At 29.4% G+C, this 12,477-nt stretch overlaps 1 protein-coding gene across 1 annotated transcript in view; it reads right to left on the bottom strand.

Annotated features, from left to right (window-relative positions):
• The window catches only part of LOC111620315 (sarcalumenin-like), a 62,516-nt gene that overhangs the window by 28,549 nt on the left and 21,490 nt on the right, over positions 1-12,477 (bottom strand). Inside the window, exons 2-5 of the mRNA XM_023362233.1 lie at positions 7,977-8,401; positions 5,129-5,377; positions 4,544-5,080; positions 4,091-4,451 (exon numbers count right to left, since the gene is read on the bottom strand). Of these exons, the coding sequence (XP_023218001.1) occupies positions 4,091-4,451; positions 4,544-5,080; positions 5,129-5,377; positions 7,977-8,401 (1,572 nt within the window). The remainder of the gene's footprint in view (positions 1-4,090; positions 4,452-4,543; positions 5,081-5,128; positions 5,378-7,976; positions 8,402-12,477) is intronic.

The following is a 12,477-nucleotide window of genomic DNA, read 5'->3' as shown; positions in this document are numbered from 1 at the left end:
TATTAGTAAATAACTCAAAGCAAATTATTAAAATCTTCCTCTTTAACTTAATTTATTTATAAAGGCTTAATTAACTTTGATTAGTTAATGTATTCAAACATTAAAAAACTAAAATAATTTATAATTTTAATATGAAATTAAACTAATTAGTAATTGAATATAAATAATAATTTTTCATTTAATAATTATATTTTTAATTACATGAATTAAATAAAATTATATAATTTACAATAGAAAATTCTATTGCAAAATATTAATTATGAAGAATGATAACAAATTATTTAATTGTGAAATGTCATTAAATGTAATTGATGGTAAGAATAATACGCGTATAACTAAAATTTAACAATATTTTGCTTCATTAACTTATATGATTTAATAACATAATTCTGAGAATAATCATTGAAAATTATATATAAGCGTGATTCATACATACTGTACGAATATTTCTAAGAAAATATTTAAAGATGAAAACTTTACTCATGCTCAGTATACGTATATTGAGTTAATAACTTTATTCAAACTTTGATTTGAATTATATTTGTGATTAATTGTTGTTAGATGGAACTAAATATTTATCCATATAAGTAAAAGAGTATTTAAAATAGACTTACAATCTACTAAATTATAAAATAATTCCACTAAATTATAGTTCGAAAACGTCGAAAATGTAGGGTATTTAGGGTAAATTGTAACAAGGTATAAAGTGGATAACTTTTAACGTCATAATTTTAAGAATTTTTACTTTTGTCTTTTGTCCTTACTTGTCACTGTCGTCTGAACGACGACAATACGTGAATATTTCGTAAGTTATCATCAGCATTAGCAATACACTGAAATAATACGCTTATGATTACAAAGCAAACTACAGATCTATTATAAACGAATGTAGAGATATTTTTGACGATGTTACACTGTGGTAGGAGGTGACGGTAGTAAACAACTAAAAATGCTTTTTTCGTATTGCATTGCATATGGGATGATTTGAATCATTTTAGATGGGATGAAATAGACCATTATTGCTTAAGTGCTGCACACAATTTTTAAAAATATGGGGGTGGCAACGCTGCTAACCGATGAGACTCGTTTTCTTGAAGCGCTGAGCGCAGTGATCCTCTCAGCGGTCTCACTGATTCGAGATTAAATCTACAATTGTTAAAAGACCATCAGTAGCGATCATGGCAGTCTCGCGGCCAAAGCGGAGGCGTTGCGGAGCAGTGTTGAATTTAACAACAACCCGTTTATAGAAACTATACTAGTATATGATGAATACGAATAGTCACAAAGATATTAAAAATGACAGGAAGAAAACAGCCATTTTCTCTGTATAAATTTAAAAAATCAATAATTTTAAACGTTTGAAATTTGACCAACAATAAAATAATAATAAAAAAGATTTAAAAGATTAATACAAAGGCGGCATTAATATATTAATTTAAAATGCTATATAACAATAAATTTCAGAATGAAGATTTTAAATGGAATTTATTTTACAGAACAAACAATGTTATTACATAATGACAAATGAGTATGACAATATGATCTACGGAGAATAAAATTGGATTAAAAGCATAATTATTTATTATATATGTCATTTCCCACGATATAACAATAAAATATGATGAGAAAGCTTTAAAAAGCGACGAAAGCGTTGATTCTAGATGATAGCAAAGCATCTGCTTAAAGCGGCACATTTTCAATGCGGCATTTCATAAAAAATAATTAAATAAAAAATAAATATATTACATTTGAACTAAAAGATTAACTCTAAAAAAGCATGTTTTGTATTTATAATATATAATACAATTTATTTATTTATTTTCTGAGCCAATTTTTAAAAATATGGGGGTGGCAAACGGTTTTGCTTGGGATAGCAAAAAATATTGGGTTAGCCTTGGATATTATGATCTGGTCATCCGAAATGGGTGGATATTACTTGAAACTAATAGAAAGAGACACAAAGCGTATTTTTATAAAAATATTATAACAATAAATCCAAGAAAAAAACACAAACTTTGCCCACCCCAAATTTAATGAAGTATTGTAGATAGGTACTAATATTTATATTAATCTCAAGCTTTACAGAATTGTTATATCAAATTTTGAATAAAAAGTGTATTATTTTTTGTTTAAATAAAAATTTATTAATGACATCGATTAATAAAAATATTTTACAATTTTCGAATTTTAGAGTACAAATAAAACAAGTGTCATATTTTATAATGATCAAATTTCAGAAAAAGGTTGAGCTTAATATTTAATTAAATTTACAGAAGTAAACAGGAATAATTTTCAATATTTCTATTAGAACAGGAAATTAAGGGGACTGGGAAGTCAAACAATTTTCAATTATTCTACGATATAAATTATAAATAATAAGAAAAGCTTAAATCGAATAATTTCGTTGAATTATAATAAATTTCTCTATTAAGTTTAGAAATGGATTAAAGGGGAAATCAATAGCTGAAAGTTAAAATAATGTGTGACGCCATCTTTTATGAGATTTTATTTTAAATAAATTTTTATAATATTAATATTAATTATTATAAAAGACAAAAGCCTGATTTTAGAGGTAGGGAGAGTTTTTAAAAAAAATTGTAAATGCAAATAACGACCAAAATTTTCATTAAATCTGACCCCACTCGAGATATGACCTCCTCTATCTCCTCTTGACATAATATTCGAAATGTATTAGTCTCAATCAGGGGCGGATCTATGTTTTTCGAGGCCTAGGGCTTATTGAAGTCCAATGGGACCCTATTTTTACCTAACCTAACCTAATCTATTAACTATATTTTACTATACGATAAGTGCTCATTGTTAATGAAAAAATATTAAAAATTTACGACGATAATTCAATTTTTATGGGCTCTTGACACTTGGGGGCCCAGGGCTTAAGCCATATTAGACCCTATGTAGATCCGTCCCTGGTATCAATAACTCATATATAGAAGTATTTCTGCTAAATTTCGAAATTTTTAGTCAATGGGGTCCCGAGATATGAAACAAAATACAGACCAAACATACTGTATATACAATTTTGTTTCCAGTTTTTCATGATTTTGGAATCGGGAAATTAACACCTGTTAGTGTTAAAATAGTAATTAAATGATTTGTATAAGGAGGAAAATAAAAATAATATTTGTGAAATAAAAGTTAAAAAGTAACAAACATCTATTTTTGTAAACTACAGGAGAGTAAGAATTACGTAATTGTTACTGAAAAAATGATTGCGAAATCTCAACTAGAGTAAAAATATTTTCAAGTTATTTTCTGAATGAAAACTATTTGAAAACATTGCATAGAGACAGCTGTTTTGATCCGATTATAGTAAATTTACTTATTTATGATAAAAATATTGGGAAATTTTTAATTATATTTTGATATTTTACGAGATTATTGTTATTATTTTTTATTTATAGAAATCTCTTTATTTGTCATCTCTGATATTCTAAGTTACTATTTTTAGTTCGTATTAACATAAATATTTGAAAATAAAAGTTATATTTTAAAAATATTTTAAGAAACAAGAATAATTATTAATTATACATAAATATATTTTAATTCTCTAATTAATTTATTATAATATATCCATTAGTATATAATAAAAATTAAATTAAATTATAACTATATCGATATTAATTCTTTTCAATAAATAAAAGTGAAATAAATTTTATAAAATTTTTAAAATTCAAACTATAGTAGAAATATAATTTATTGTAATAAATAAGCTGTTAAAATTTAAGCAAATTCATTATTTATCTTGTTTTAAAATGAGATTCTAATACTATAATTTAATATTGTTGGCCTACAAAGATATATACTACTATAAAATATATTAATTTGATATAGGACTATATTTTACTAATATATATTAAATAATAATTAGTTATATAAAATTATTTTAAATAATTAATGATTAAATAAACAAATAAATGTGTATTTTTTACTAATTAATAATAAATAGATATTTTTAATATATTCGTATTGGAAACAATATATAAGAATATTCAGTATCAAAATTTATAAAAAATGATATATGAATATTTTGTTTTTTAATTAACTAATTAATTAAAGATTGAAATTTTACCTCCTAAAGCTCGAGTGCTTATATCTCTGTATTTGAAAATCATTTCCAACGGTTTAACGGCATTTTCGTAAATTTTCTTTAATTCGTGAAGTATACCCTGAATGAATTTCTGGTCTTCTTGATCATAGTGAGTTCCAATTTCATTTAATCCAAGTAATTCATCGATATGATCTCGATCGCGAAGCGGCAATTTTGGTTGCTTAACTTCTTCTTCTTCCTCTTCTTCTGTTACAGGCTTTTCCTCTTCTTCCTCCTCTTCTTCTTCTTCAGTTTCCGAGGTAATTGGTCGCTCAGATGTTGATTCTTCTGAAGAAAGTTCTTGTGCCATTCCAACTCCAATAATATAGGCTTCATCTGAAGTCTTCACGTAAATTCGATAATAAAAACAAAAATATTTGAAAGAAATGAATTAAGCATTTTGTAATTTAATTACTTATAGTAAAACAGTATCACCTCTTCAGGTATTCTTTCGAAAGAGTCCTTAACAGTACTTGTTTCATTCCCCGCAGGCGGTTGTGTAGGGTGACTAGTGATAACTTCACTTTCTTTATCTTTAAATTCATCTTTAGAAGAGACAGAGTCATCTTGTATCCGATCACTTTTATCATCTTCCTCTTTTTCCTCTGTTGTTTCAGTTTCCTCCTCCTCCTCCTCCTCTTCCTCCTCCTCCTCTTCTTCTTCTTCTTCTTTTGTTTCAGCCTCTTTTGTGGCTTCAGCCTTTTCTTCTTCATCTTCCTCCTCCTCCTCCTCTTCTTCTTCCTCTTCCTCTTCCTCTTCACCAGCTTCAACTTTTTGATCGCGTTCTTCTTCTTCTACCTCAGATTCATCTTTTCTCTCTTCTTCTTCCTCTTCCTCCTCCTCCTCCTCCTCTTCCTCCTCTTCTTCTTCCTCTTCTTCAAGTTCTTCTTCATCTCTTTTACCTTCACCCTCTTCTTCTGCAGTTTCTTCTTCTTCTTCTTCCTCCTCCTCCTCCTCCTCCTCTTCTTCTTCCTCTTCATCCGTTAGTTCTTTTTCTTCTTCCGTTTGGTCTTTGCCAACTTCTTGTTCTTCCTCCTCTTTTTCTTCTTCTTCTTCTTCTTCCTCCTCCTCCTCCTCCTCTTCCTCTTCTTCTTTTTCCTCCTCTTCCTCTTCTTCTTTCTCTTCTTCGGTAGATTGTTTTTCTAATTCATCGGCTACTGTTTCTTCTGCTTCTTCTTCCTCCTCCTCTTCCTCCTCTTCGTCTTCTTCGTCTTCTTCATCTTCCTCTTTTAAATGTTCTTTTTCTTCTTCTTCTGTTGCTTCTTCATCCTCATTAATATTAATTATTATAAAAGACAAAAGCCTGATTTTAGAGGTAGGGAGAGTTTTTAAAAAAAATTGTAAATGCAAATAACGACCAAAATTTTCATTAAATCTGACCCCACTCGAGATATGACCTCCTCTATCTCCTCTTGACATAATATTCGAAATGTATTAGTCTCAATCAGGGGCGGATCTATGTTTTTCGAGGCCTAGGGCTTATTGAAGTCCAATGGGACCCTATTTTTACCTAACCTAACCTAATCTATTAACTATATTTTACTATACGATAAGTGCTCATTGTTAATGAAAAAATATTAAAAATTTACGACGATAATTCAATTTTTATGGGCTCTTGACACTTGGGGGCCCAGGGCTTAAGCCATATTAGACCCTATGTAGATCCGTCCCTGGTATCAATAACTCATATATAGAAGTATTTCTGCTAAATTTCGAAATTTTTAGTCAATGGGGTCCCGAGATATGAAACAAAATACAGACCACACATACTGTATATACAATTTTGTTTCCAGTTTTTCATGATTTTGGAATCGGGAAATTAACACCTGTTAGTGTTAAAATAGTAATTAAATGATTTGTATAAGGAGGAAAATAAAAATAATATTTGTGAAATAAAAGTTAAAAAGTAACAAACATCTATTTTTGTAAACTACAGGAGAGTAAGAATTACGTAATTGTTACTGAAAAAATGATTGCGAAATCTCAACTAGAGTAAAAATATTTTCAAGTTATTTTCTGAATGAAAACTATTTGAAAACATTGCATAGAGACAGCTGTTTTGATCCGATTATAGTAAATTTACTTATTTATGATAAAAATATTGGGAAATTTTTAATTATATTTTGATATTTTACGAGATTATTGTTATTATTTTTTATTTATAGAAATCTCTTTATTTGTCATCTCTGATATTCTAAGTTACTATTTTTAGTTCGTATTAACATAAATATTTGAAAATAAAAGTTATATTTTAAAAATATTTTAAGAAACAAGAATAATTATTAATTATACATAAATATATTTTAATTCTCTAATTAATTTATTATAATATATCCATTAGTATATAATAAAAATTAAATTAAATTATAACTATATCGATATTAATTCTTTTCAATAAATAAAAGTGAAATAAATTTTATAAAATTTTTAAAATTCAAACTATAGTAGAAATATAATTTATTGTAATAAATAAGCTGTTAAAATTTAAGCAAATTCATTATTTATCTTGTTTTAAAATGAGATTCTAATACTATAATTTAATATTGTTGGCCTACAAAGATATATACTACTATAAAATATATTAATTTGATATAGGACTATATTTTACTAATATATATTAAATAATAATTAGTTATATAAAATTATTTTAAATAATTAATGATTAAATAAACAAATAAATGTGTATTTTTTACTAATTAATAATAAATAGATATTTTTAATATATTCGTATTGGAAACAATATATAAGAATATTCAGTATCAAAATTTATAAAAAATGATATATGAATATTTTGTTTTTTAATTAACTAATTAATTAAAGATTGAAATTTTACCTCCTAAAGCTCGAGTGCTTATATCTCTGTATTTGAAAATCATTTCCAACGGTTTAACGGCATTTTCGTAAATTTTCTTTAATTCGTGAAGTATACCCTGAATGAATTTCTGGTCTTCTTGATCATAGTGAGTTCCAATTTCATTTAATCCAAGTAATTCATCGATATGATCTCGATCGCGAAGCGGCAATTTTGGTTGCTTAACTTCTTCTTCTTCCTCTTCTTCTGTTACAGGCTTTTCCTCTTCTTCCTCCTCTTCTTCTTCTTCAGTTTCCGAGGTAATTGGTCGCTCAGATGTTGATTCTTCTGAAGAAAGTTCTTGTGCCATTCCAACTCCAATAATATAGGCTTCATCTGAAGTCTTCACGTAAATTCGATAATAAAAACAAAAATATTTGAAAGAAATGAATTAAGCATTTTGTAATTTAATTACTTATAGTAAAACAGTATCACCTCTTCAGGTATTCTTTCGAAAGAGTCCTTAACAGTACTTGTTTCATTCCCCGCAGGCGGTTGTGTAGGGTGACTAGTGATAACTTCACTTTCTTTATCTTTAAATTCATCTTTAGAAGAGACAGAGTCATCTTGTATCCGATCACTTTTATCATCTTCCTCTTTTTCCTCTGTTGTTTCAGTTTCCTCCTCCTCCTCCTCCTCTTCCTCCTCCTCCTCTTCTTCTTCTTCTTCTTTTGTTTCAGCCTCTTTTGTGGCTTCAGCCTTTTCTTCTTCATCTTCCTCCTCCTCCTCCTCTTCTTCTTCCTCTTCCTCTTCCTCTTCACCAGCTTCAACTTTTTGATCGCGTTCTTCTTCTTCTACCTCAGATTCATCTTTTCTCTCTTCTTCTTCCTCTTCCTCCTCCTCCTCCTCCTCTTCCTCCTCTTCTTCTTCCTCTTCTTCAAGTTCTTCTTCATCTCTTTTACCTTCACCCTCTTCTTCTGCAGTTTCTTCTTCTTCTTCTTCCTCCTCCTCCTCCTCCTCTTCTTCTTCCTCTTCATCCGTTAGTTCTTTTTCTTCTTCCGTTTGGTCTTTGCCAACTTCTTGTTCTTCCTCCTCTTCCTCCTCCTCCTCCTCTTCCTCTTCTTCTTTTTCCTCCTCTTCCTCTTCTTCTTTCTCTTCTTCGGTAGATTGTTTTTCTAATTCATCGGCTACTGTTTCTTCTGCTTCTTCTTCCTCCTCCTCTTCCTCCTCTTCGTCTTCTTCGTCTTCTTCGTCTTCTTCATCTTCCTCTTTTAAATGTTCTTTTTCTTCTTCTTCTGTTGCTTCTTCATCCTCTGTCTGTTCTTCGTCTTGGTCGTATAGTGATTCTTTAGTTAGTTCTTCTGTCTCTTCACTTTCCGTTTGTACACTTTCTTCTTGTTTAATATCATGTTCTTCCCAGTATTGTTCGAGTGCTGCTTTTATGTGAATCTGACAGTCTTCTGCTGTTGGGGGTCTGGACGGAACACAACTTTCTTTAATATCTGAAACGAAATGTAAAATATCATCAGTAAACAATATTGAACAATGAGTATTTTTGAACTAGACTAACACCAAAATGAAACGACAATTTAATTTTTGCAAAGTTATTTATTAAGACAATTTATTATTGTTTTTAATATATTCATAATTATTATTTTAAATATAAATTAGCGTTTTAAAATATGAACATTAGATAATTAAATTTAAACAATAAAAAATTATCATATCTGATCGCTTTGAAAAAATTAAAGACAGCTGATATTTAAATAATTCTTTTGTATTGCCTCATTCAGAATTACTGAAATCTTCAATCTGGCAATATTATTCATATTTATGTTATGTTTTTCTAATAGAAATTTTATATATTTTTCATGTAATCACGGATGATGTATGATATCCGTTAATTTAATAGATACAGTTTATACTAAATGTAAAAAATCTGCGGCCTTCTAGATTCTAGTGCAATTTCATAAAATATAAAATAGTATAAGTTTAATTTTGTCACGAATTTTGAGCCACGAAAGTATATTTTCTGTTTTTTTAACATATTTTCTGTTGATATATGCTGAGTGTATACATTTATGCAAGCTTCAATACAATATACGTTATGAAATGAGATGTGGCATTCCGAATGAAAGGTTCCCATCTTTGATTTAAAAACACTTACTGTACACATAAATATTTCATATTCAATAATAACGAATAATGTCTTACAGTATACTAGTGGTCTAACATAAATAGTCAAATTATATATCACTATATACTATAAGTTACTTATTTTTTATAGTAAATAACGTATATATCATATATTATTTATTTATTTAAAAATATTCTTCAGTTCATTTACAAATGAAAATATTATTCTAGTTTACATAAACAACGAGTTGAAAGAAAGTTGCTTTGAAGTTATTTAAATATTTAGTTATGGTTTCAACTTCTACTCGTAAAAAGAAGAGTCTGGCGCCATGTAGCCACACAAATGAGCGAAATACTTATACATGAATTTTACATATAATAATATATGTATATTATATATAATAATAAGCTTCTTACAGGTAGAAGTTGAAGCCATAACTGAATATTCTCTAGAAGTTATTTTTGAACAATACTTTTAATTATGTTAAATTATTGACGTGTCGAATTTAAACCTTTATTATAACATTTCTAATTTTAACATTTCACAAAAAAAAATAAAGGGGTAAACTTTTGGACACGCAGTTTTGGACAAAGGGAAACTACTCATTTAAACTGTAATTTTATATAAAATAATATTAATTATTTTATATAAAATTACAGTTTTCCTTTTTCCAAAACTGCGTGTTCAAAAGTTTACCCCTTTATCTTTATATAAAATTACAGTTTAAATGAGTAGTTGAGAAAATAATGTATACAATGTGTTAATCTGAGAACACGTGATTAAGTAGACGTAATCGACACCTTTACGAAAATTGGCACGAAATTTCCGGAAAATCTAAACTTATTATAAATATTTAAAATGTCTTTAAACTTATCAGAAGTTCATAAAAAAAAGTCAGCGTACAATTGATTCCTTTCAAAAACATTTAATTCAGAGAAAGACAAATAAAAATACCATAAAGATTTTACCATCCCATAACAAAGTTGAATTCTAATCAGATTGTGGCTCTTGCGATTTCTTTAACAATAAGTCGAATGTAAGCTTCACTTTCTGTTCCTTGCCAAGTTAGTTGATCATTCAAGATACAATCTCGCTCATAATAGGTAAAAATAAGGTCAGCAATGTAATACATACCTTTGAAGCCACATAAAAATTAAGAAATTAATTTTCAAAAGTTTATTGAAATAGTAAATAAATAAAAATAATTTTTTTATGAAATTTGAGTTTTGTATTTAAGAAATTATTTGTGAGCATCATCTCATTTCTATATTCATTTGGCGAACGGCTGGAAATCGAGGTGATACAGGCAATACAGTAACTTTCTGTTCTATGAACTGGATTCGAGTTCAGAAATTTTCATGGATATTTCATAGTTGACATGGAATATACTGGCTTATACCAGACTTTTCTACCACTCAATTTTTCATTGGTCACGGCCGTTTTTTCAACTACCTCGATTCACCCTTCATGATAACGACCTTTGCACCATCTGTGGCGTTCCCGATACTCTTCTCATTACATCTTTTTCTGTCCCATGCTATCCATGCCTCACCACTTTTTGAGACATGCAGTTTTGGACAAAGGGAAATGTTGGCCGTACGAATGCAATTACTTAATAGAAGATAAGAACATTTACTTCTACTTCAAACAGCTCATATATTCCTACAACAAAGTCACAATAGTTCGTCAAGTCAGCTCCCGCTAGGTTTCACTACAATTTTGTAAGTAATTTTACGTAAATACGTGTTTGATACATGTTTTATACTTTATTTGTATTTTATCTACAGGAGAGATTCCTGTAACTCATTTTGTTTTACTATATATGTTATTATTGTACTGTACATTGTACTCGGAGAAAATCATACTTTAGTATCAGTAGGATGTAAATGCCTTATGTAAATATGCGTTGTGTGTTCTACCATTATATTATTTCGCGCTCATCATCTGTATATAATGTGTAAATTTTTACATGTGTCTATATTTTTCACATGTATCCTCTCTTTTTACGATTATTTCTTATTGTACGCGGTTTTCTGCACTTATATTTTATGTGATTCATCTATTGCCAATCTTTGTATCTGCTGCCTGGTAGTGCTATGCGGAACCAGGTGGCACCTTTTGTGCCAAATAAAATAGATGATGATGATGATGGTTGATATAGAATATACCGCCCCACTTAATATTTAAGTTGGTTGAAAGAATGATGAGCATGAAAAATGATCTATTAATCTCTGTAGATATATATATATAATCCTTATGGACTAAAACGTCATGTATTGATCCCCAAAACATTGAAATTTATTGTGTATGGTGCAATAAAACATCAGCTGCCGACCAGATGGCCGATCTAGCTCAGTTAAGGCGTCAACAGTTTGATGGAATACTTTAATATAACGTAGATTATAAGCCAAAAAGATAGATACCTCACGGGAGATCTTTCAATGGGAAACTGATCTCTATTTAGGTGTTAGAAACGTAAAGAAAACTCAGAAAACTCCACACGGTCAATTCGTTGGTGAAACGCGAATCCACGATTAGTGTTCAGGGATTTTATCCACTCGGCCAGTGGTGGGCACAGAGAATATCCTCTAAGAGCCCATGGGGCGAAAAGAGTTAATAAGAAATAACTTCCGCTGCAAACCGGAAGTTCGTATATAGTTAATCCGGGTTTCCTGTTTCTAAGCTTTCCATCTCGACTTTCATCAATCTAACTACGTTCTCAAGATTAAGGAAGGACAGACAACAATGGGAATTTATAGATCTACAATTATTTCAAATTGCAGCCCAAAAAAAGTCCAGTTGATATCAGCCTACCTCTGCGGTGGATCTGGACTCGATTTGAACCAAAAAGCATCTGAATCATGTTTGTACGAAGGTGGCAGCGTCTCCATTCTTCACTTATACTAAACCTATTGTAAATAAGGCTGGGAGTATTTGAGATAAGTTTTGTTTTATTCGTATACTAGCAGACCCCGCCACGCGTTGTTGTGGCTCAAAATGTATCTATTATAAATTTATAACACTTCCCCGTGGGAGGGGAGGAATTTTTCGAAAAATTTCTTCTTAGTGTACATTCTGTTGACGTACCCTATTAAAACGCAAAAAACCGCATCTAAAATAGTATAAATAGAAGCAGAGTTCTTTACAGTAAGCTTTAATCCTAACCATCTCCCTTCAGTGGGGGGAATTTCGACACGTATAAAAAACACGTGCGTATTCGAATGCAGCGTTGTGTCAAAATTTCAAAGGAATCGGTAGGAACAACCAAAACATTACATTTTTATTTATACAATTAGATAGAAGATGATCTGCTTTAGTTCATTTTCACAGAAAAGCGTAATGCCTCACAGAAAAGCAAACTTAGGGCGTCGTACTCGTAGCGCCATCTGTTGGACATAAAAGCCTTAACCTAGATTATATATTTTAATTTATATGAATGTT

This window comes from Centruroides sculpturatus, unplaced genomic scaffold (genome assembly GCF_000671375.1).
Source record: "Centruroides sculpturatus isolate CEXI.00-Female unplaced genomic scaffold, Cexi_2.0 scaffold4, whole genome shotgun sequence".
NCBI lineage: Eukaryota > Metazoa > Arthropoda > Arachnida > Scorpiones > Buthidae > Centruroides > Centruroides sculpturatus.
This window is presented reverse-complemented; position numbering and strand designations above follow the sequence as displayed.